This window comes from Passer domesticus, chromosome 7, assembly GCF_036417665.1.
Source record: "Passer domesticus isolate bPasDom1 chromosome 7, bPasDom1.hap1, whole genome shotgun sequence".
NCBI lineage: Eukaryota > Metazoa > Chordata > Aves > Passeriformes > Passeridae > Passer > Passer domesticus.
Genome location: NC_087480.1, coordinates 11,111,802 through 11,131,976, shown reverse-complemented (window position 1 = coordinate 11,131,976; position 20,175 = coordinate 11,111,802). Strand labels below are relative to the sequence as shown.

The 20,175-nt window shown below is 37.4% G+C and overlaps 1 protein-coding gene across 9 annotated transcripts in view; it reads right to left on the bottom strand.

Annotated features, from left to right (window-relative positions):
• The window catches only part of VBP1 (VHL binding protein 1), a 39,141-nt gene that overhangs the window by 9,515 nt on the left and 9,451 nt on the right, over positions 1-20,175 (bottom strand). The window contains exons 4-23 of one of the 9 annotated variants that reach the window (XM_064426827.1): positions 19,399-19,501; positions 19,116-19,209; positions 18,900-19,011; positions 17,788-17,894; positions 17,132-17,173; positions 13,609-13,694; positions 12,431-12,554; positions 11,805-11,941; positions 11,394-11,497; positions 10,386-10,532; positions 9,884-9,943; positions 9,666-9,776; positions 8,882-9,013; positions 8,734-8,764; positions 8,137-8,257; positions 6,229-6,252; positions 6,044-6,100; positions 5,613-5,720; positions 4,996-5,050; positions 725-2,709 (exon numbers count right to left, since the gene is read on the bottom strand). In XM_064426827.1, coding sequence (XP_064282897.1) covers positions 5,036-5,050; positions 5,613-5,720; positions 6,044-6,100; positions 6,229-6,252; positions 8,137-8,257; positions 8,734-8,764; positions 8,882-9,013; positions 9,666-9,776; positions 9,884-9,943; positions 10,386-10,532; positions 11,394-11,497; positions 11,805-11,941; positions 12,431-12,554; positions 13,609-13,694; positions 17,132-17,173; positions 17,788-17,894; positions 18,900-19,011; positions 19,116-19,209; positions 19,399-19,501 — 1,715 coding nt within the window. In that variant the 3' untranslated portion in view covers positions 725-2,709; positions 4,996-5,035. Of the gene's footprint in view, positions 1-724; positions 5,051-5,612; positions 5,721-6,043; positions 6,101-6,228; positions 6,253-8,136; positions 8,258-8,733; positions 8,765-8,881; positions 9,014-9,665; positions 9,777-9,883; positions 9,944-10,385; positions 10,533-11,393; positions 11,498-11,804; positions 11,942-12,430; positions 12,555-13,608; positions 13,695-17,131; positions 17,174-17,787; positions 17,895-18,899; positions 19,012-19,115; positions 19,210-19,398; positions 19,502-20,175 lie in introns of those variants that run through there. The other 8 variants (XM_064426828.1, XM_064426837.1, XM_064426832.1 and 5 more) reach the window with 8 other exon arrangements.

Sequence of the window (20,175 nt, the reverse complement as noted above, 5' to 3'; positions counted from 1 at the left end):
AGAGGGAAAGGCTCCGCCGTGAGGGGATGGGGCAGGGCTCGGTGTGAGAGGGAGAGGCTCCGCCGTGAGGGGAAGGGGTCGGTGTGAAGGGAAGGGGAAGGCTCCGGCAGGAAGGGGCAGGCTGCTCTATGAGAAAGGGAAGGCTCCGGCAGCGGGGGCTGCCTGCGGTGGCCGCAGCTGTGAGTGCCTTGCCTGCCGCGTCCCGGGAAGGAGATGCCGCCTATCCCAGCCCCTGCTTCTGCCTGCGCAGGAAGCGCCCTTGTTTCTAAACGCAGCTGCTCTGCCTCTCCCCCAGCGTGGATGACAGGCCAAACGGGAGCACTGCCTTTAACGGTTTGCAGTAAATATTTCTAAAGGATCAGCGGTGCTGCCTCGCCGCCAGCTCACTGAATCCCCGCCAGGCCGAGCCCCGGAGCCTCGGCCCGGAGATGGAGACAACGCGAATGAACTACTGTGTAATCCAAGGTCACAACTGAAAACATCTCTGAAACCCAAATAAACAAAAATACAACTGTTGAAAACAGAGTTTTCTGAGGTAGAAAGAGGGAGCAGCTGCAGCAGCCCGTCCCAGGCAGACTGAGCCGAGGCTCAGCCTCCCTTCTCTTCTCCAGGGTACACACAGAGGTGGAATCAGCCAGCTAAGCACCCTGATTCAGCCATGGCTCATAGGCATTACAGAAAGCCTTAAGCCCCAGAACACAAAAAACGATCACATACACACGCCTTGCATATGTCAAAGTTTATTTTTTTCCAAAACTTGTTTCATCAAATATGTGGATATGAGCAATTTTTTAAAAAATGAACAATTTGCATATTAACAAATTGTGAAGTTCCACAATTAAAATATCAACACAGCCAGTCTTGTGCTTAGGCTTATTTTTTAAAAAATTCATAGGACATAAATCCTTAGATTTTTTTCCAGTTTGTGGCTGGTATATTTTCCACACATTCTGTATTCTTATAAAATGAAGGAACTCACAGAAAGGAACAGCTGTACAAGAATACATCTGAAAAAAAGCAACCTAAATTATCATAGCTCCTTTTAAATAAATATCCAATAAAAGGCACAAACCTGTTATGGGGAAAAACATAACATACAAAACAAAACCTATTAAATAAATAAAGTGTGGGTTGAGGTGAGGGAAATCTGTTCCAGCACCTATTTTGTCATTGCTCCAAGATGAGATTCCAGCCAAACATTTGGTAAAGGATTAAGCTTAATCACCAGGATACACATCTGAGATATACTGAAAGATTTGACGTTACAAGTCCTGTTGTAACTGTACCAGTTACTACAATCTCTTCAAATAAATGATCATGAGAATCTGCATGAAGTAGTGATGCAGCAATGTACAGATCAATGAAAGTCAGATACACCTTCAGAGTCATAGCAACAGGTTTTCTCTAGTCCTAGCTATCAGTAATGTATAAATGATAACATGTACAGTTTCCATTGCTCAAAAATATAATCTTTTCAATGGAAATAAACGACTGATACAGTGCCTTTAGATGTTATCCTTACAATACAAACTACCCCAAACAAAGTTTTCCTTTTTATGTACAAATTAAGCACCGATCCACAGTGCATACTATTCTAATTGTAACCCCCCCATCCCTGCCACACATCAAAATATCCAGCTGGGGATAGATACACCCTGTATTCAATCTTGTAGTCAGAAGTTTTGTTGTTGTTGTTACATTTGTGTGTGTGGTTTTTGCTGTTGGTTTTGTTTTTTTATTAAATGAAAGTCCATTTGTTATTTTACCTACAAATATTCCACCACTATGTGCACAGAACAGATTTTTCTAGTACACATGTCCAAAATTTTTTAAAAAATCAGTAACTTCTTGGAGGCAAAGTCAAACTATATCTAGAGAACATTAGAAAACCCCAGTTATTTAGAGAGGTACATGTTCAAGTCCAAGAGGCCTCACACAATCCACCTTTCCAAAGTCCCACAGAAGCCATCCTGTGGCATGTGCCATCACAGCCTGCCAGCAGCAGCACCAATCCCAACAGTGAGGCTCAAGTGACCCACTAAAGTACAAGAATGCAAAGTGTACAGCACAAATCAAAGTCTTCCTCCTTGTTCAGACAAACATGGAGAGACATCTTAGTTATCAGCTTCCTGAAGTATTCAGAACATGATTCTGATCCAATGAGTTGGAAGGAAAATCACATTTATATACATCTCTCTTCACTCACAACTACTGTTCGCAGTTTCTGCAGGCTGGTACAGTCACCCTCAAGAACCACCTTGGTGTTCAAAGTGGGTTTTTTTGGTGGAGAATAGCCATAAAAGCCTTGACAGCATCCTAAGTCCTTGGCTTTCACTTCTCATGTGTTATTTAAACATACTCTGCCATTTTAGGTGTTCCAATACATGCACAAGGAAGAGTTGGGCAAAACCCAGTCCTGTGCACTTGTGGGCAGAGAGAAGGTACAAAGAGATCTTGGCTTCACAAGGATCAAGCTGTAAGCTGTGCTTCAAAGCAACAAAAGAAGGTAGGTTATAAAGTTCTTAAAACATACTTTGTGGCTGTTTCTCCTTTTTTAATACTAGTTAAGTTGGTATCAGACAGCTTTGCTACAAGAAAGCAGACCAAAAGAACCATGAAAAGATCCAGAGCAAATCAGATGTAGTGCAAGCTATTATCCAGGACTAAATCCATTTCTGAGCCAGGTATATTCCAGATATTCAGAATGCTCTGCAATAAAGTTATAACAAATATATACTGCTTGCCAGGCATTTATTTGCATATTTTATTAAAATAATGTGTTATTACTTATACAACTCAGTATAAGAAAGAGACCTAACAGCTTACAGTGCTAGGAACTGCCTGCTTGTAGCACTCTCACTTCTGCCATTAATGCCCAGACATTTACAACTACATGGACTGATCTAATTTGAACACAAGACTTTTGACTGCTGAATGAATCTATGGAATTCACTATTTCTGAGATAAACAGTCCTCTCAACACAACGACCCATTTGAAATGGCATCTATTCCCTCAGCATGTGGAGGGCAACTATAGGCACTGAAGAACTCATTGGCTTAAAACTGTACAATTGTTCAACCCAATAAAGGTGGATTAAAGCTTGAAGCCCTTTGTAATTCAAACTTGAACATTAAACTACCATATACTGGGTCCAAATTCTTTCAAAATCAATACACATCAAGGAACACTGAGTTTTAAATTTCTGCAAGGCTTCATTTTCCAGGAAATGAGCAGTTACAGTTTTCAAGGGTTGGGGAGAGGAGTTCTATTTTGTTTCTTTTGTATTGATTCATTGGGCAAAATATTTACCATAGGGTTAGGAAATACTACTTTTGCACTCTTTGGACAGAATTAAGCATTTGGAAAAACAGAAAGGTTGTTGTTCTCACTCTGAGGAATGTGCTTCATTTAGAAGTTCTCTACAGGAGAGTTTGACATGATTCTCAGGCCTATCTGCATTTATGGTGAGAGTGAGAGACATTTCTGCAATTACAGACTCTCCCAGAAGATAAAAGACATACTATGCTGGAGGTCTATTGTAACAGTAGAAAACTCAGCTTTAATATTAATCATTATTAGAAGTAATTTTACAGGAGAGCTTTTCATTGCATTTTGCCACAAAACTTCTGGAGGAGAAGTTCTTCCCACTTCTATCTACTTAATTGTAACTACTGGGTTTTTTAATGCTATCACTCTTTATCAGACAGTGAAAAATGCAAGATAAGGCATTTTCATAGCCGATTTCAGTTCTGGAGGAAGATTCTTAAGTACAAAATATGTTCCAGAAGTCTGTACACATCTGACCCATTGTGAACAGAAATACTTCATAAATTAGTTGATTTCAAAGATTTTCCTTTCAAAAAGAGTCTGGATTTCTTAATTTTTTACCTTGAAATTACTACAGAAGAAAAAGATTACTGCAGCATCAAAGAAACAACTATCTAAAAGTTTACATGTATTTACACATTTAAAAATAATTATTTTTATATGGTTTACAATTAGGTTCTTATTTCAAAAAAGAAGCACAAGCTATTCTCTACAGCTGGATAATTTCAAAATAGTTGCCAGTTCACGAGTGTCAGCATGATTGCAAGGTTTGAGTCTTTTGACCTAATGGACTTCAGAAAGAAGAGCTGGCTCTCTTGCCTCCACTGCAGTTACCAGGAGGCTCTGAGTGCTGCTGGGCGCTGTGCCTGGGGCACTGACAGACCCTGGCTGCCCAGGCTGCCCTCCCTGAGCCCCGTGGGAGGTGCCACCTGCAGAGCAGGCACCTGTGCAGGTGAGCTGCTGGCACCTGCTGGAGCTGCACGAGCTCTTCTGGAACTCATTTCCCATCTCCATCACAGGCCTGCAGCCTTGCAGCTGCTGCCTCTTTTTACTCAGCCCTGTAGTACTGACATACCAATGGAGCAATTTATTATTTTTACTATGTCTGTGTAATGTGTCTTGTTGATTCACAGCATTTCAAACTCACATTATAAAGTTTGCAAATTACTATGAGTTATTCTAATGTGAAAAAGCTGTCTGATTTCACACAATGTTTGCCTTATGATAATGCAAGCATTGCTCTATCAGAGTATTTATTAGAGCACATAAAAATTTTATTGCTCAACTTGATTTCGTGTTGTGTCTTGGTTACAGCAGCCACAGAATTTATGAATAAAATAAATAACTTTGACATTCTCAGTCAATTCCTAAGGTAATCCACTGATGATAAAGGTTGTAGAGCAATCATGTAACCTTCTCCTTGATTTGAACATGGTAATCCAGCTTGCACCTCTGAGTCAACCTCAATAAAAATAGTTTTCTGCTGAGCAGTTAAAAAAAAATAAATCAGGAAACAAACATGACTTCACACTGCAGTGACTGTTATAAACAAGAATCTCTAAAGCATTGCAGTTCAAAATAATATTGTATTATACAGGGAATAAACAGTTGCCCTGTTCAGGAATACATCATGGAAAGATTGAAATTCAGTCTTTTCATTTTTTTACCAGTATTTGGTTGTTCTCACATCTTGTTGCTTTGGTGGTTCTACATAAACTGTATCTGTGGAACAAAGATTATGTATTAATGCCACTTACATAACAAATGCTTTCCCAGTGTTTTAGAATAAAGAATCTATTTGGCTGCTTTGTTACTTTTAAGTAAATACTATAGGCTTTGGCACTTTAAAACTCCCAAAGAATATTAAGACCTGTGTATTTGGATGACAAGAGTACAGTTTCTCCAGCTTGAATGATCTCTTGTCCATGCTTTTTTCCCTCCCACATCACCTGATCCTTGAAGCAGCTTCCAACACTGGTCTGGTCAGCATGACTAAACCAAGTATCCAACTAATGTCACAGGAGACTAAAACCTACATGCCTTCACCACTCCTTCACTTAATATTGAAACAGTGAGAAGTAAAAATCACATTTTTACTTTCTTCCTTGCTTCCTACAATTCCATCATATGAATTTTCCTCCTCACCAGCAAAAGTTGCTGCCCTTGACTGAGGAACCCCTCACTTTCACATGCAGAAATACACCTGCAGCCTTTCATGAAGCATTTGGTTGTGTTCGTCAAGACTGAAGTTTCAAAGAAAACAAGATTAAAGAGCACTGCTCACCTGAGTTTCAGAAACAGGTGCAAAAGGGTTTGTTGGCCTTAGACCAGGCTGTGTGTACATCATTGACTGGGGTGCCATCAAAGGAGCAGCTCCAACCTGAGGAGGTACCTGTGAGAAAAACAAAAACCCACAAAAACAAATATATAAAATTCAAACTACTTCCACAAGATACATCTTTTTGCATTTGAAGTATAGTAGAAAAGAAACATATGAACACACAGACAGAATAAAGTCAAAGCTTTTAAAAACCACTGCTATATCAGCCTCAGAGTCATCTCCTTCAATGCAGGGTGACAAACATACCATATTTCACACACTACTGCCACCACATTTAATTTGCAGGATGGTTTGAACATCATAATTTATTACACTAAACCCACTGGTGGAGACAACTCTGTTTTCAGGAATACAAAACAAATCAAGCTTCTTACCATTCCATATACAGGCACTTGAGGTGTGGTCAATGGGTATGTGATAGGAGCAGGTACCTTTAAACAAGAAAATTTTAAATTTTAGAGAAACTCATGCATACTTAATAATAGATATACAGAACTTTGAAAACCACATATTTTTCAGTACTAAAAATAACCAATGTAGTTACAAGAAATTGACTTACATATGCAGGATAGTGTACTCCATTCTGGCATAGCAAAAGGATAAGATAGAAAATTATTTAATAGGTATTCATGGTGGAAGTTCTAACTAAGGGATGGATTAAAGTCCAGTACCATAACAGTTTTTAACTATGCTCATTTATTAAAACCATTAAAGCGTGAGGAAAAAAAAAAAAGTTCAAGGACAGTTACGTAAGTTAAAAGTTAATAAGCTTAGAAAGTTACCACTAGTAAAACTTAAGAGCAAAATTAGAAATTTTACTACACCTAGCCAGGTTTGAGCACATTGCTTGCACAAGCATGTGTGTGTGAGAAGCATTTAGAGGGCACAGCATGCAAGGCTCCTTCTTCCTCCCGTTATTAGAGGAGGGCATAGAAAAAAAAGCCAAGAAAGCCAGTGACCATCTGGCTTAGGAATGAATAGCAACAGATGTTTAGCCAGGTTGATGTTGCCCACATACTAACATCTGATGTCAGCACATACCACAATATGCCAAAAGAAAAATGAAGAGCATTTTAAGCCTTCTATCAGGTTATGTTCACAGGTATGGCAAAGCATGTCCTTCCTAAGGCCATGCTTTGTTAAGCTGTGCTGATTACACTGAATCCCAAGATGGAACACTTGGCTATGGGACAGGATGCAGGGTACATGAATTGGAGGGTTAGCTCTGAGGGCCAGAGGCCAGCCAGGACACGGAGACCTCTGCAGTTCTGGGGCACACATTTTAAAGAGGCTCACAGCTGAGCTAGATCTTCACATCAGTACTTGTTGGGAGTTACAGGAAAATGCATGACCAGACACCTGGCATAAAAACAGTCAAATGCTTCGACCTGATGAACACATGAAATAAAAGCATAACTTGAAATCCACAGTGATCAGTGGGTACTAAGGTACCCTCTATGTTCCAGAAATGAAAATGCATCAGCATTCTAACAACACACTGTAGAGCACCTAGAGGAGGTAAGGAGATGGTATGGTCTCAAAAAGTCTCACATAAATGTGCAGTACAACTGTGCCCTCTCATCAAATTTTTTAGTCTAATTTTTGAGTTCAATACTAGATTTAATACTGTATTCAACTTCTCTAATTCTGAGTAAGCATAGTCATAAGACAAGGAAAAGAGGCATTAGAGGCAAAACTATGCTTATTGCAAAATTAAGTCAGACAGCAGTCCAAAATTCACAGCAAATGTGGTAATTATCCCAGTTGTCTATGTAACTGAGATGAACATCTACTTCCCTCTAAGAGCTATATTTTAGAAGTGATTCATATTTCTATGAATATATTATGAGTACAACACAGTTGAAAAATCTTTTAAAATCATAGAAAAGTCAGTTGCCTACAAATACCCCTCCTAGAAATGAAAAGTCTTCATTTAAATAACTATAAAAGATACACATAACATTTTGTACTGTGTTAAAAATATGAAGTTGCTGTTGAGCATTATCACAAGTCCAAAGTGTCTTGCAAGGGTGTTTCATGATACAACTGAAAAAGGAGCAAAGACTGGAAGGAACAGCAGTTTTGCCCTTAAAACACATTCTTTGGATTCTTAAAGGTGAATTTTTGTGTGCACATGTGCGTGTCAGGGGGAGTGGGAGCATCTCAAACATGCACATCAGGAATTTTCTGGACTGGGATAATTTGTTTCAATCCCAAAAGAATTTATGAACTGAGACAAGTAATCCGCCTTTCACTTGAGATGTAAGCCCTTAATGGACAAGTTTTCCAGTGAGGGGAAATAAAGCATGCTAAAATCTCTACCTTATTCAGTAAGATCCTATGATCCTGTAAGCATTCCCTGCTACCCCCAGTCTTGTATCAAATGTTTGCTGTTCTTTATAAATTAACACAAGCAGAGAAGCAGCATGTGCTAGGATGAAGTGTGATGTCACAGTACAGAAATTACCATGTGTGGAATAGTGGGTAAGGGAGTCGGGGTCCACGTGGTTGATGTGCTTGTTTTTGCTTGCCAGTTTGTTCCACCAGTAAGTTTTTTCTCTGTAGGCTGAGACCACTGCATATCTGATCTAAAATGAAGCAATGGTGTTAGTTTTCATGGAGAGGCAACAGCTAGAGTAAAACAACATCACAGGAAACCCAAACATCCCTTAATGCGTGCACACAGCTGAAATCTATGAACAAACACTCAGAATTTCAGTAATTACTCATGTATCTCTTCTCCAGTAAGGGTGAAATCTGGGGCTTCTGTTTGTGTTAGAAGTGAACTATCAGTACTGCACTGTGCATTTAGTGATTAACTGGAGTTTGATGTAACTTTTATAGTGTTTCATAAAAATACTTCAATAAAAATACAGCAATTGCAAAACTAATTAAAGTGAGTTACTTTAAAAGTTAAGGTTGGCCGTGTTATGGTGACTGACACTGTTCCAATGCACTACTCAGTTATTTTGGGTTGTTTCAAGAGATGAGATCCTGGTCATGTTAGTGCCAGAGACTTGCAAATAGTCATGTGAGAATATTCTAAGTACATATATGCACTTACTTTTTGGATGGAGTTCCTCCAAAGCCAAGATCTGTGTGGGAAAAGAAGCAGACAAAATCCTTAAGCATTTTAATTTGGGAGGGAAAAAAAAGCTTATTTTGCTTTTAGTAAAAAATGGGAAAGTAAATTTTAAAAGCTTTACACTTACTTCCTACTAGATTTGCAAGTGAAGAATCAAGGTCATTTGCTAAAATTTTTCCACTTTGCTGGCTGGCTACAGTGGCTCTTTGACTTTGTGGTGGTACTGTGGGTTGCAATACATCATCTAGAAAGTTAAAACCTAAACAAAGAAAATAAAAGCAACTGTTAACAAAATGGTCACCTTACATTTAATAAATGACATCTACAGGCCAGGGAGGTATTTTCTTTATAGAGCACTAATTTGAGTATTTATATGTGAAGGTTCAACATGATGGAAGTATTTAAGACTTTGACAGAAGCATAGTTTAACTTCTTATTTTTCATGGAATACTGTATTATATCTACTAATCTAAAAGAATCTTTAATTGTAATTTAACAATATTTTGCTATACAGAAGACTAACTCAGGTATTCTTCAAGAAACACACACAACCACTCCTGCACTTCTGCAAGAGCTGTGCCTCTGAATGGAATCAGAGGGAAGTCATCACCATGTATCAAGAGAAAGCACAGAAGAGAAATGAACACGAGCTTACCCATTAGGAGAATCCAGTGGGCCACGTTCAAAGAGTCCCCCAGAGAGAGAGGAAACAGTTATTACACAGAGAATGAAATCAGTCAAAGCTAATTTTAAAGTAAATAACTAACAACTGAAGTGATTTCCTCTTATCAGCCCATAATCATCTTGAAAATATATTAAGTTACTAAATTTCCAACTGCAATAGTAATTATGCTAAATTGTTAATCAATTTTTGCCTGTAGGGTATAAATTAGTTACAAGGCAGTTTTTACCACTTGCAGTCTTGTACTCTGGTGCTGTAGATTTTCCTCCAAAAACAGCATCAAAGTCCACATTAATTGTTGAAGAGGTGGTACTCGGAGAAGCTGAGTGAAGAGGGAAACCTGAAAAAAAGAGTTGAGTAATGAAATACATCCATGAAGTATACATCACTCATTCTAGTGAAACCAGAAACTTTTAAAAAACAAAAAGAAAAAAAAAATCGAATTACCATCGACAGTCACAGGATGATACACAGAAGCATATGTTGGTTTATGACCACTAAAGTCATCTTTGCAAAAAGAGAGAAGAAAATAAGATCAGTTTTAAAGAGGAAAAAGGAAGAGGGAACCCAACAATTAAGTCTGCAGTTAAAAGTTAGGAAATTTTACTAATATAAAAAGGGTTTCTAAAAATTATTTTACAGATTTGAAAAGCCAAGTAACTCCTGCATTCCCCATTACAAAAGAGAAAGGAAGCTATAGTTTGAAAGAAATCAGCTGCAGGACTTAGGATGTCTAGACTGGGCAAGCAGAACAAAATAGTTTATTTCAACTACAGAAATAAACGTTTTAAGAAAACCTATAATTTACTACACCTGGAATTAATGCACCATTTTCACTTGTTAATAAAAAGTGAAGATTGGCCCATATCACAAAAATATTACATGGCCCACATTATCAGCATTATCACCTCCAGCTGCAAATAAATTACATGGGGTTTGGGTTTTTTACCACTAAACAGTTCCACTGTTTGTTTGGAGGAAAAAGAAGAATTGATGAAAGGGGTGGCAGATTTTACAGCTTCTTCAACTGGCTTCATGTCAAAGATGTCCAGATGAGGTGGAGAACCAACACAACCATTTGAAGACGAGAAAGGACCTTTCAGATGCAGAAGTGAAGGAAAGAATACAGAGTACAAATAATGGAAAAGAAAAACAGACTGAAATGATTGAATATGAGAATCTCTAGACAAAGTCAAATTGTAAACATTCTACCTAATGATCAAAGTTAGATACAAATTTTAGATAGATATTATCTAAATACAAATTTTAGATACAAATTTTTAATTTCAGTTAAAAATCCTAACAGTTCTCTGTTTAGTGAAAATAATTTTAGTATTGACATAAGGTGGGAGGGGAAGAATGACAGAACATATATCAAAGAAGTTAGATACTACATTTTTGGCTTCAATAATCTACCTTTTAAATAGCATATAAGAGTATCAATTTCACCTCTTAAAACACTAACATTTACCACAGTGTTATCACTGCCTTCTTTTGGCATTGAAGCCATTTCTCTGACATCTAACCTGACCATTCTTTGGAAGGATGGGTGAACAAACTGGGGTCCACAGCTTTTTTACAAGAACTCTGAAATTACCAACACCTTTTAAATGAGAAGTGTATCAAATATTACTTAATTAACTGGAAATACTAGTCCAGGATCTTCTCAGTTACACCTGCTTAGGTTTTATTTCCCAGTGTTTTTCAACTTAGACCTTGAGTTACATTTCTTCTCCCTGTCCCCTTTATTGAACAGTTCTGCTCCTTTGTTCCATTAACACTAATGCTGTGTGTTCAAGGAAGTTGGTCAGAATTATCAGATATTTACTTCATATTTTGTTATGAATGTTTGGATGCAAAACAGTTAAGGTTTACAATGCAGATTCAATTAAGTATGGACCTTGCATTCTAAGAATTCCCTTATCACTTAGACAGTCAAATCAGGGTATGAGCTCACCTCCCCAAGCATTGCTTGCTGATGTTGATATAGCTGGAGTACTTTGCACAGTTGGAACAAATGCAGGCTGAAGATCAAAAAGATCACTAGAAAGGTTGGGCATGCTGAATAAGAAATGAGAGAGAGAGAGAAAAAAAATGTAAAGATATATAACACATATGTAAATTGTATTCTTACTTTTATGAACACTTGTACCAATATAATTTTCTCTTATTTGCTAGCAGCCCATCAACAACAGTGATACAACAAACTGGTAATTAAGCACTTACTGACAAAATTCCTGTGGGCACACCAAGAAAACATCAGCAAAAGTAACCCGAGAGGTAACTGATCACGGTTTTGCAGTTGATTGTGAAGCTACAGATCAGTGCAGTAATTTCTGTTTCTTTTGGAAAGCAAAATATTTCTCACCTATTTGTTGTGGGTGCTGGTGCAGCAAAGAGGTCAACAGCTACAGTGGTATTCACACTTTTTCCTGATAAAGTGCTTGGGGATGCTGATGTGGAAGTGGAATTTGATACTACAGAGATTTCTCTTAATCGCTGCTCCTGAAAGGTAAGAGAGACAGTTGTCATTTTAGTCTTATTGATTTATTAACATTTCAATCCTGGAGAGCTTTTCAAAGAAGAAAATTTTAATTATGGTCTTAATAAATAAAACACTTTCTTCTGTAAAGTCCTAAAACCAGAAAAATAACTGAAATTAGAGATAAGAGTATTTGTTTTAACAAAGCATGTAAAAATCAAGGTGAGACTTGATGTTTTAAATAATTATTCTTTAATCCATATCTGCCTAGAAGTAAATCACTTCTAGTCAAGCTACACATTCCAGGCTCTCTCCACAGCCACTCAGAGAAACAGCTCAATGGACCTTTGTTCAGGAAGACTCATCTCCCTCCTTTATGAGTCACTTCATAGCTCAATTCAGATGTTCAGAAATCAGTATGACAACGTGCAATCCAATAACTATTTTACCCAACACTATTTTATCCAGTTACAAAAAAATACTTCAATACAAAACTTGATAAAACATCCTACCTTAAGTGCCTGCAGTCTAACTTGCTCCTCCTCCAATGCCTGCTGCTTTTCTTTCTCATCCATCCGGCTGAATGACATTCCTGTATTGGCAAGTGTGGAAACAGCACTGGATAGGGCACTGGCTCTAAAAAGAGCAATAATTTAAAAAATATTATTAAAAAACCCACGGTCAGGTATACCTCACTTACAGTTTTATCATGAAGTGCTTTATCTAGTCGTGTGTCATCCTCTTTCCCAGTCACTTCTTCCCTTACTCTCTGGTACATCAGACCCCAAAAACAGTTTGGTGACAAAGAAGCACAAGTGCACAGAGTGACTCCCTTGAGTTCCAGCACGTAGGAACTGGAAAATGGGGAACATAGCAGTTGTCTTTCCTCTTTAAAGTTATCTAGACTAGACTGGAATGTTATTCAAATGTCAGAAGCGTAGAAAGCTTGTTTGTACACTATGTAACAACAAAGAAAGCACAGCATCATACATATGAACAGAATATTGTGGCAGTGAATCCTTATTTTCTTGAAAAAAACAATCTGAGGAGAAAGACAAATTGGGAACATACCTCAGCCTGATACATTTATCAATATTTACCAATTTTCTGTGGGAGAATGTCTATGCCAAAAGAGATCTTTCATTATTCAGTTGGAAATATTTTCATACATATTGATACTGTACTTGACAGAAAGAGTAACACAGTTTCTTTCAGCACAACACATCTAAGCTAATTTGGCTTTTCTGAGGAGGGGCTGAAGAGCTTTTAGGAGAAGGTTAAGATAAATTCATGGTCTGAGAGGTAGGCCATAAATATATAAATAATAACAACTCAGATAAATACCATCCTATCTTGCGTAAGAAGAGAATCAAAATTCAAACACCTTGTAAATGTTACAAATCAAAGGACTTAAAAAAGTAGAAGATAAAATGAATAATACACAAAGTCTCAGCTCAGTGGTTTATTACAGCATAATCAGAAGTCTGAGGCACAGGCAGACATACCTACATTTCCAATGTGGCTAAGCTATCAGACCATTACTCACCAGATGTTTCATTTCTATTTCTAGGAAGATACATTCAGAAGTGAATAAAAATAAAGAATAGCACATGACTGAATCCTGAAAATTGTTAGAATGACAATGGCAAATCTTAAGTACAGGCACTGCTGTAATTCATTGGGTGCTCACCTGCTGGCAGCAGAGACTTCCTTTGTTTTCTTTCCCTCCACAGAAGCCAGATGCTGTTCCAGTGCCTCAAGCAAGCTGCTGGGTGCCTAAAATTAAAAGTATTTATAAAACACTGCTTTTATCAACACATCATTGTTTAGTACACAGATTATTTTTAGTTGGTGAGAAAACCAAACAAAATCTCACACATCAGAAATGGTGCCTTTGAGTTTTGCTGCCATCCTACACACCCAAATTCCATCTACTCATTGGTGGTTCCTTAAAAGGAGTGGGACCACAGAGGCAGGAGGGAAGGATTCCCCAGAATGGCTTTGCTTCTGTGCACGCAAGTCAGATTCTTGGTTTTGGCAACAGTATTTGCTATGTTAGAATTAACTGAATAACCAAAGCTGATGAAGCACTACTTCCTTAAACTCACAGAAGTCCCCAGAAAAAGACCTGGCATTTTTTATATACTTTCCCAAGTAACAACAAAAACCCAATCACTCTCTACTCAAATATTTACAGTCAGAGGCTTTCAGTAGAAACACCTGCAAGGTTTGACAAAAAAGGGAATCAAATCCAATCTGATCCCAAGGACACTACTGCAGACTGAGTAGCTATTCAGCATGTAACTGTACAATAAACCAACTCAATTACCCGAAGTGAAATAAATCCTACTGCAGATTTAGATGAAGGGAATGTAACTCTAAAATGTAAATCTATTTACCAGCTCAGTCCTCTTCACTTGGCAGGGTTTCAGAGACATTAAGCCTCTCTTACCACTTGCCAACTTTCAGAAGGTAGAACAGATATAACAGGCATTGTTTGGAGGAAAAATAAACTTGCCCTTGCCAGCCCTTCTGTACCAAAAGCTAGAACAAGGCATTTCCTGGAAAGAGGAAAATATTATTCACACAAGCCTTTGGCAGGCAAGCTCCCCTTTGAAACACTGAGCACAATTCTACCTTCCCACTTTCATTGAAGGCAAATTCAAACTAGATTAATTAAGAGATGGAAAAAAAAAGGCAATCAGAATAATCCTAGAAAACTGCTTGTCTTAAAATGAATATCTGAGCTTATATTTCTTAAGCAGTGCAAGGTAAGCTAAGACAGTGTAGTTACCTCACCACAGGTCAGGAATAAATTCAGCGTTCGACCCAGACAGCTAAAACCCAAGGGGGGCATTTTGAAATAACCTTTTGGAAAGGTATCAGGGACAAAAAAACCCAAAGCAGACAAAAAAACAACATGCAAAAAAACAAAACAAACAAAAAACCCCAATCAAACCAAACCTCCCCATACTTTTACCCAGCAGAAGGCACAATAGCTTGCAAAAGGCATTGCATGGCACAGCTACTTAGATAATGTTAGTAACAACAGACTGTGCCCTAATTCCAGAAAGATTTTCCTCATATTTTTTTCCTCCCAAATCCACTCACTCTTATTTGTATGGAAATGCATATTCTGTACTTACTTTTTTTAAAACCCTGTGAACAACCCCCACAACCACAAGAACTAAACCAAACAATCCAGTAACCTCCTCTGAACTCTCTCACTACTGCAAATATCCAACAAAACATCAGACTTGGAGTGAACAGGTAGGGTAGTTTTATGTCAGAAATTATACCTGGGCTAATCCAGCCACTGACTTTAGAAAGGCTGTATTTCATGATTCACCTCCATCCCCCACCCCCCAAAACACATGACAGACTAACATCCATACAGAGGGAAACAACCCTGTTACATTCATGGCATACAAGAACAGCTATTAACAGAAAACAGCATCACTGTGAAACAGGGCACCTACAAAGGAAAATATTTTCTTCTCAGAAACAGGCAAAAGTGGCAGTATTAAGAAATTACAGCAAATTCTTTTGAAGTGGCACTAAATGGATGTACAATTGTTCAACTCGTATTAAATGCCATCAAATTTTCTGCCAAAGTGGAATGTTTAACAGTGGCACTGAAATTGCCAAAATGCACAGGATGCTGAGGTCTACCACCAGCTCAGAATTGCTTTTCTCATGTAAGTGCACTTACAACAAAACAGCTGAGCTATTAGAAATAAAATGTTGTGGGCACAGTAGATATTAAGTATTTTCTCACTGAAAGTTTCAGATAAAAAAAGCAGCAAAATGAAGTTAAATGCCCCTATTCCCAGTAAATAAAAAAAACCCACTTGCTTTCAAGAGGCTTTTAATGACCCAATTAAGTGGACAAGTACACACTAACCCAGTGAGGTATAAATAACTTCAGACTTCAGTATAATGTGATTAGCATAATACAGCCCAGCTGAATACTGCAGTACTAATCAAAAGACAAAGTATGACGCTGAGATCAAACACCAACAGAAAACTTCAAACTACTGTTTTTAATCATTACCTGCTCTTACCCTGATGGTTTCAGTCATATTTCCTTTATACCACATAGGCAAGTTCTTAAAGTGATTAATATTAAATGCTAGGAGCAAGCATTACAGATTTGTGCTTTGAAGCATGCATGATTTCAGATGGAAATCATACTGTAGGCAGTAATGAACACCACTGACAATGGAAGTTTGTGGCTTAGGTGTGATTTCCATATTAAAAAGACACTGATTAAGGTTAGGCAAATCTTCACACTAGATATATTTTTCATGATTAGCCCATGAAATTTAATTTCAAGAAGGTAGTGTAGGATTAGATGTGACTGTTCAAACATTACACAGTAGATTGTTAGTTTGTCACTGACTGCACTCCAACAGCTCCAGTACTCGAGCTCTAAGGCACTGCAGTTTGTGCCCAAGTCTCCTCAGGCTGTTTATTGCACCCTGCAGGCTACTCTGTGCTACAGAAATAATGACAGCACTCTGCTCTGTTGGGGTGGCCCTAGGTGAGAAATAAAACATCCCTATAAAATGAAGGGACTCACAAAGAATAACTTTGTTGACCTCTGTGGACTAACAGTGTTTCCTGTTCACCAAAGCATTTTCTCACCTCCCTTCTGCCCCTCAGTTTCTCCTCAGTGGAAGGTGTTTCCCTGCATTCCACCTTTCAGACTGAGTTATCCAGCACACAACCTACACTGCACATGTCCCTCATACTACTGAGTAAAACCAAAGCCAGCATTAAGAGCTGATACAGAAACATCAAATTTATTCTTCAGACTTAAGGGAACAGAAAGAAATTTCAACTGAACCAGCTCACTGTCATCTTTAAGCGTGTTGGAAGACATTAGGTTAGAGTGAAATAGAAGGCTTTCCTCTAGGTATGGCAAGATACTTCTGCTTACTTACCAGGGAATCCTCTGTGATAAAAATCAGAAGTTCTTGAAAAATATTATTTTCTGTGGGTTTTATTACTTTAAACAATCAAAAAATCTCATTAAGAACTGCAAAGTGTAAGCATTTAATGCATGTGAAAAGCTACTATACATATTTCCCACATTTAAATACATGAAAGGGAATACAGTCTCAAGAAGAAAGATTACTATGCTACACACTAACCTTTAAAAACACAATTAACAAAATAATTGGGTTAATCAATATGCAATGTACACTGACCTGAGTAAGATCTGGAATGTCACCCTGATCAATTCCAACTTGCTGGGTTTACAAAAAAAAGAAGGAGAAAATGTACATTACTACATGCAGTGCCAATGAAAATAAAAACCACCAGTGTCTGAGTGTTACACAGAAGCTAGCATATTAAAAAGGGATATTCATAATTTTCTGAACTGCTACAACTTTCACTAGGAACACACCTTAGAAATCAAAAATGCATTAAAGTGCATCTCAAGGCAAACCCAGCTTTTCATCCAGCCTAACTTTCATGCTGAAAAGCCTGCTAGAAGCATTAGAAACAGCCACATTGCTTACTGGAACTAGTTATCAATTTTTAAGTACTTACAGTAAAGGAGAGCCCTATAAAAATCTTTAAATAGACTGTAATAATCAGTTTATACATTCTGGAGCATTCATAAAATTTATAATGATACTTCAGAAAGTTTACTATGTGGTCTGCCTAATAAAAAGGATACCCAGGAATCCCACACCATGTTAACAGGCATATACAATCTTTAAATAACTAATCTCTAGAAAACTTCCTTGTATAGTGAAGTTCAGCAAACAATCTGTTTAAAGGTGTTTCTATGAATATTGATAGTGTACCAATACAGAGAGCTAAATTATATCCTTCCCATGCACATAGATTTATTTACCTCTGCTACTTTGAGGAACTCTGACAATTTGGTCATTCTGGCTAGAAATTTTTTGTAAATATCCAAGCCTTCTTTGCACTGGTTCTTCTTCATATCAAAATATCTTTCTGAGGATGCAAATAAAACTCTTGTAAGATAATACCCTCCCCAGCAAAAAGCTGACACAGTATTATAGAAGTTAATTGACACAAGCTTCATTAAGACCACAGCAGTAACTCAAAGCTATTCAAGCTTATAGGAATACCTGAATCCTTTTACAATAAGTCAGTCAATACAAAACCACTGATTTTTCTGTTTCAGTGTGTTAGACTATAATGCAAAAATGTATTAAACATGGATGTGAATCAGTGCAAATCATTACATTAGGTGTTATGGGGAATATTTTTAAAAAGCTGGCAATGAGACAAATTATTTTATCATTTGAAGCTATTCCTGGAATTTTTTTACCTTTTTAGACCCTGTATCAATACACTTTGATACTGAGTGGCTATGCATACTGAACTGACATACCAAAAGGAGGATCAACCACATCTTTCACTTTTTATGGTTCTGCCCTATATACTTACAAATATGGCACTGAGTAAAAATTAAGGATTAACAGAACAAACTGATGGCTTCATTCATAAATTTGCTTAAATAGTAATGAAAAGGCTTTGCTAAGAGCTTATCACCCTTTAAAAAAAACCCCTATATTTCATCTTATCAGCTCAGTCAGATTCGGGTACCAGTCAAAGGCAACCAGTCAAGTTTTAAAGAAAGAACAGGAAAACAGAATTCAGCCATACTGTGAGTATATTAAATACTCAAAACACCACATATCTCACCAAACCTTTACAGTCCAATTGCAAAGGTTATCCATTGCCTTTCATGGTATTTTTGTTTCAGTCTCACCAATCACCCTCTCATTTCATTTTCTGTTTCAACGTGTATTCTTCCAGGTAGAAGTGGATGTGTAAGCCTATGCTCCTGGTCACTAAAACTAAGACAGGCTTCATTTAACAGCAACAGAGCAGAGAAAATTTATTAAGAAACTGAAGTCATAAATTGTCTATGTTCTTTAGTTTTCTCAATATCTTTCACATAATTCAAAAGCTAAAAAAATTCTCACATACCTAAAAGATTAATAATCCCCTCATTGTATGCTGCAAAAAGTCTAATGGAATCTTTAAAGAGGAGCATAAAGGCAGCATTTATAACACCATTTGTTAGTTCATTTGGATTTGCCTGTGTAAAAAGCAATGAGAAAGTAAATTAGTATTTAACGAAATAATGAAATGCTCACTTCAAAGTGAAAGAATGTTACTTAACACAGAGCTTAAATTACTTACATCAAAATCAAGGAGTGCATCAAGCTGGTTCTGTATGATTGGAAGGGTTTTCAGAAGCTTTTCAGGATTCATAGTTCTCATCACTCCATCTATCCTACAGAGTAAAAGACAAACATTTACAAGATACAGAGATTTCAGCACACATTGTATTGTTTGAACAATGCAACATTGCTACAAAGGGCCAAAAGAGACCATTCTATGACAAGCTCAGGAACAACTGTGTTCCTCCTTGTCCCACCCCCTGCACAGGAAGGGTCAAACACAAGTAGTAGAGCAGTCTTACCCTCTTTTCATTTTGGTGAAGTCAACTGCTACAAGTCTATATGAAAGTGCTTTTTCATTCAAGTATCTGCTGTATCGCCTAATGAAGGTAGACATATCATAGCCTAAAAATTAAGCATTTGTAAGTTAGACATTTTGAAAGGAAAACTGAAGTTTTTCAGCTCTTTTCAAGAACTGTTCTCCTACAATAGCCTATTTTATGTCAGCTTGCATATGAAGTCCTTCCTAGGCACTTTCCAGAATCTTGAGAGGTTCCATTAGTGTCTTCCCAAGTGGCTAAGATTAGGAAAGCATTTGGTGCAATTGTGAGACCAAACATCTAAACACATTAAAATATTAGACAAGAACCGAGCATAAAAGATTAGGCAAGCATCAAACAGTTCTTGTTAAGATGTTCTTGAAATCAGAATAAAAATGAATTTCAAGCAAAATGCTGAAGAGTTTGGTAACTCATCTGCCACCTCCCAAAACCCACATAAAAACCTAAAAATGTTTTCTACCACTAGCAAGTAATTAAAGGACTTATCAGAGATTTGAAGAAGTTCTCCCTATTTATACAGCACATCTTAGTTACCATTCCATGCACCTTAACAGTAAGTATTTACTCTTGAGGCTTTAAAAATCAACAACAAAAATTATTATAGCGCTGATAATTCACCAGGTTTATTCTAATGAGCATCAAGAGGTCACTTTGTAAAATTTACAGCTGTGTGTGCAATGCAACATACATTACAGATTTCTAGTACTCACCTAGGTAACTAAGTCACTTTACCAGTGT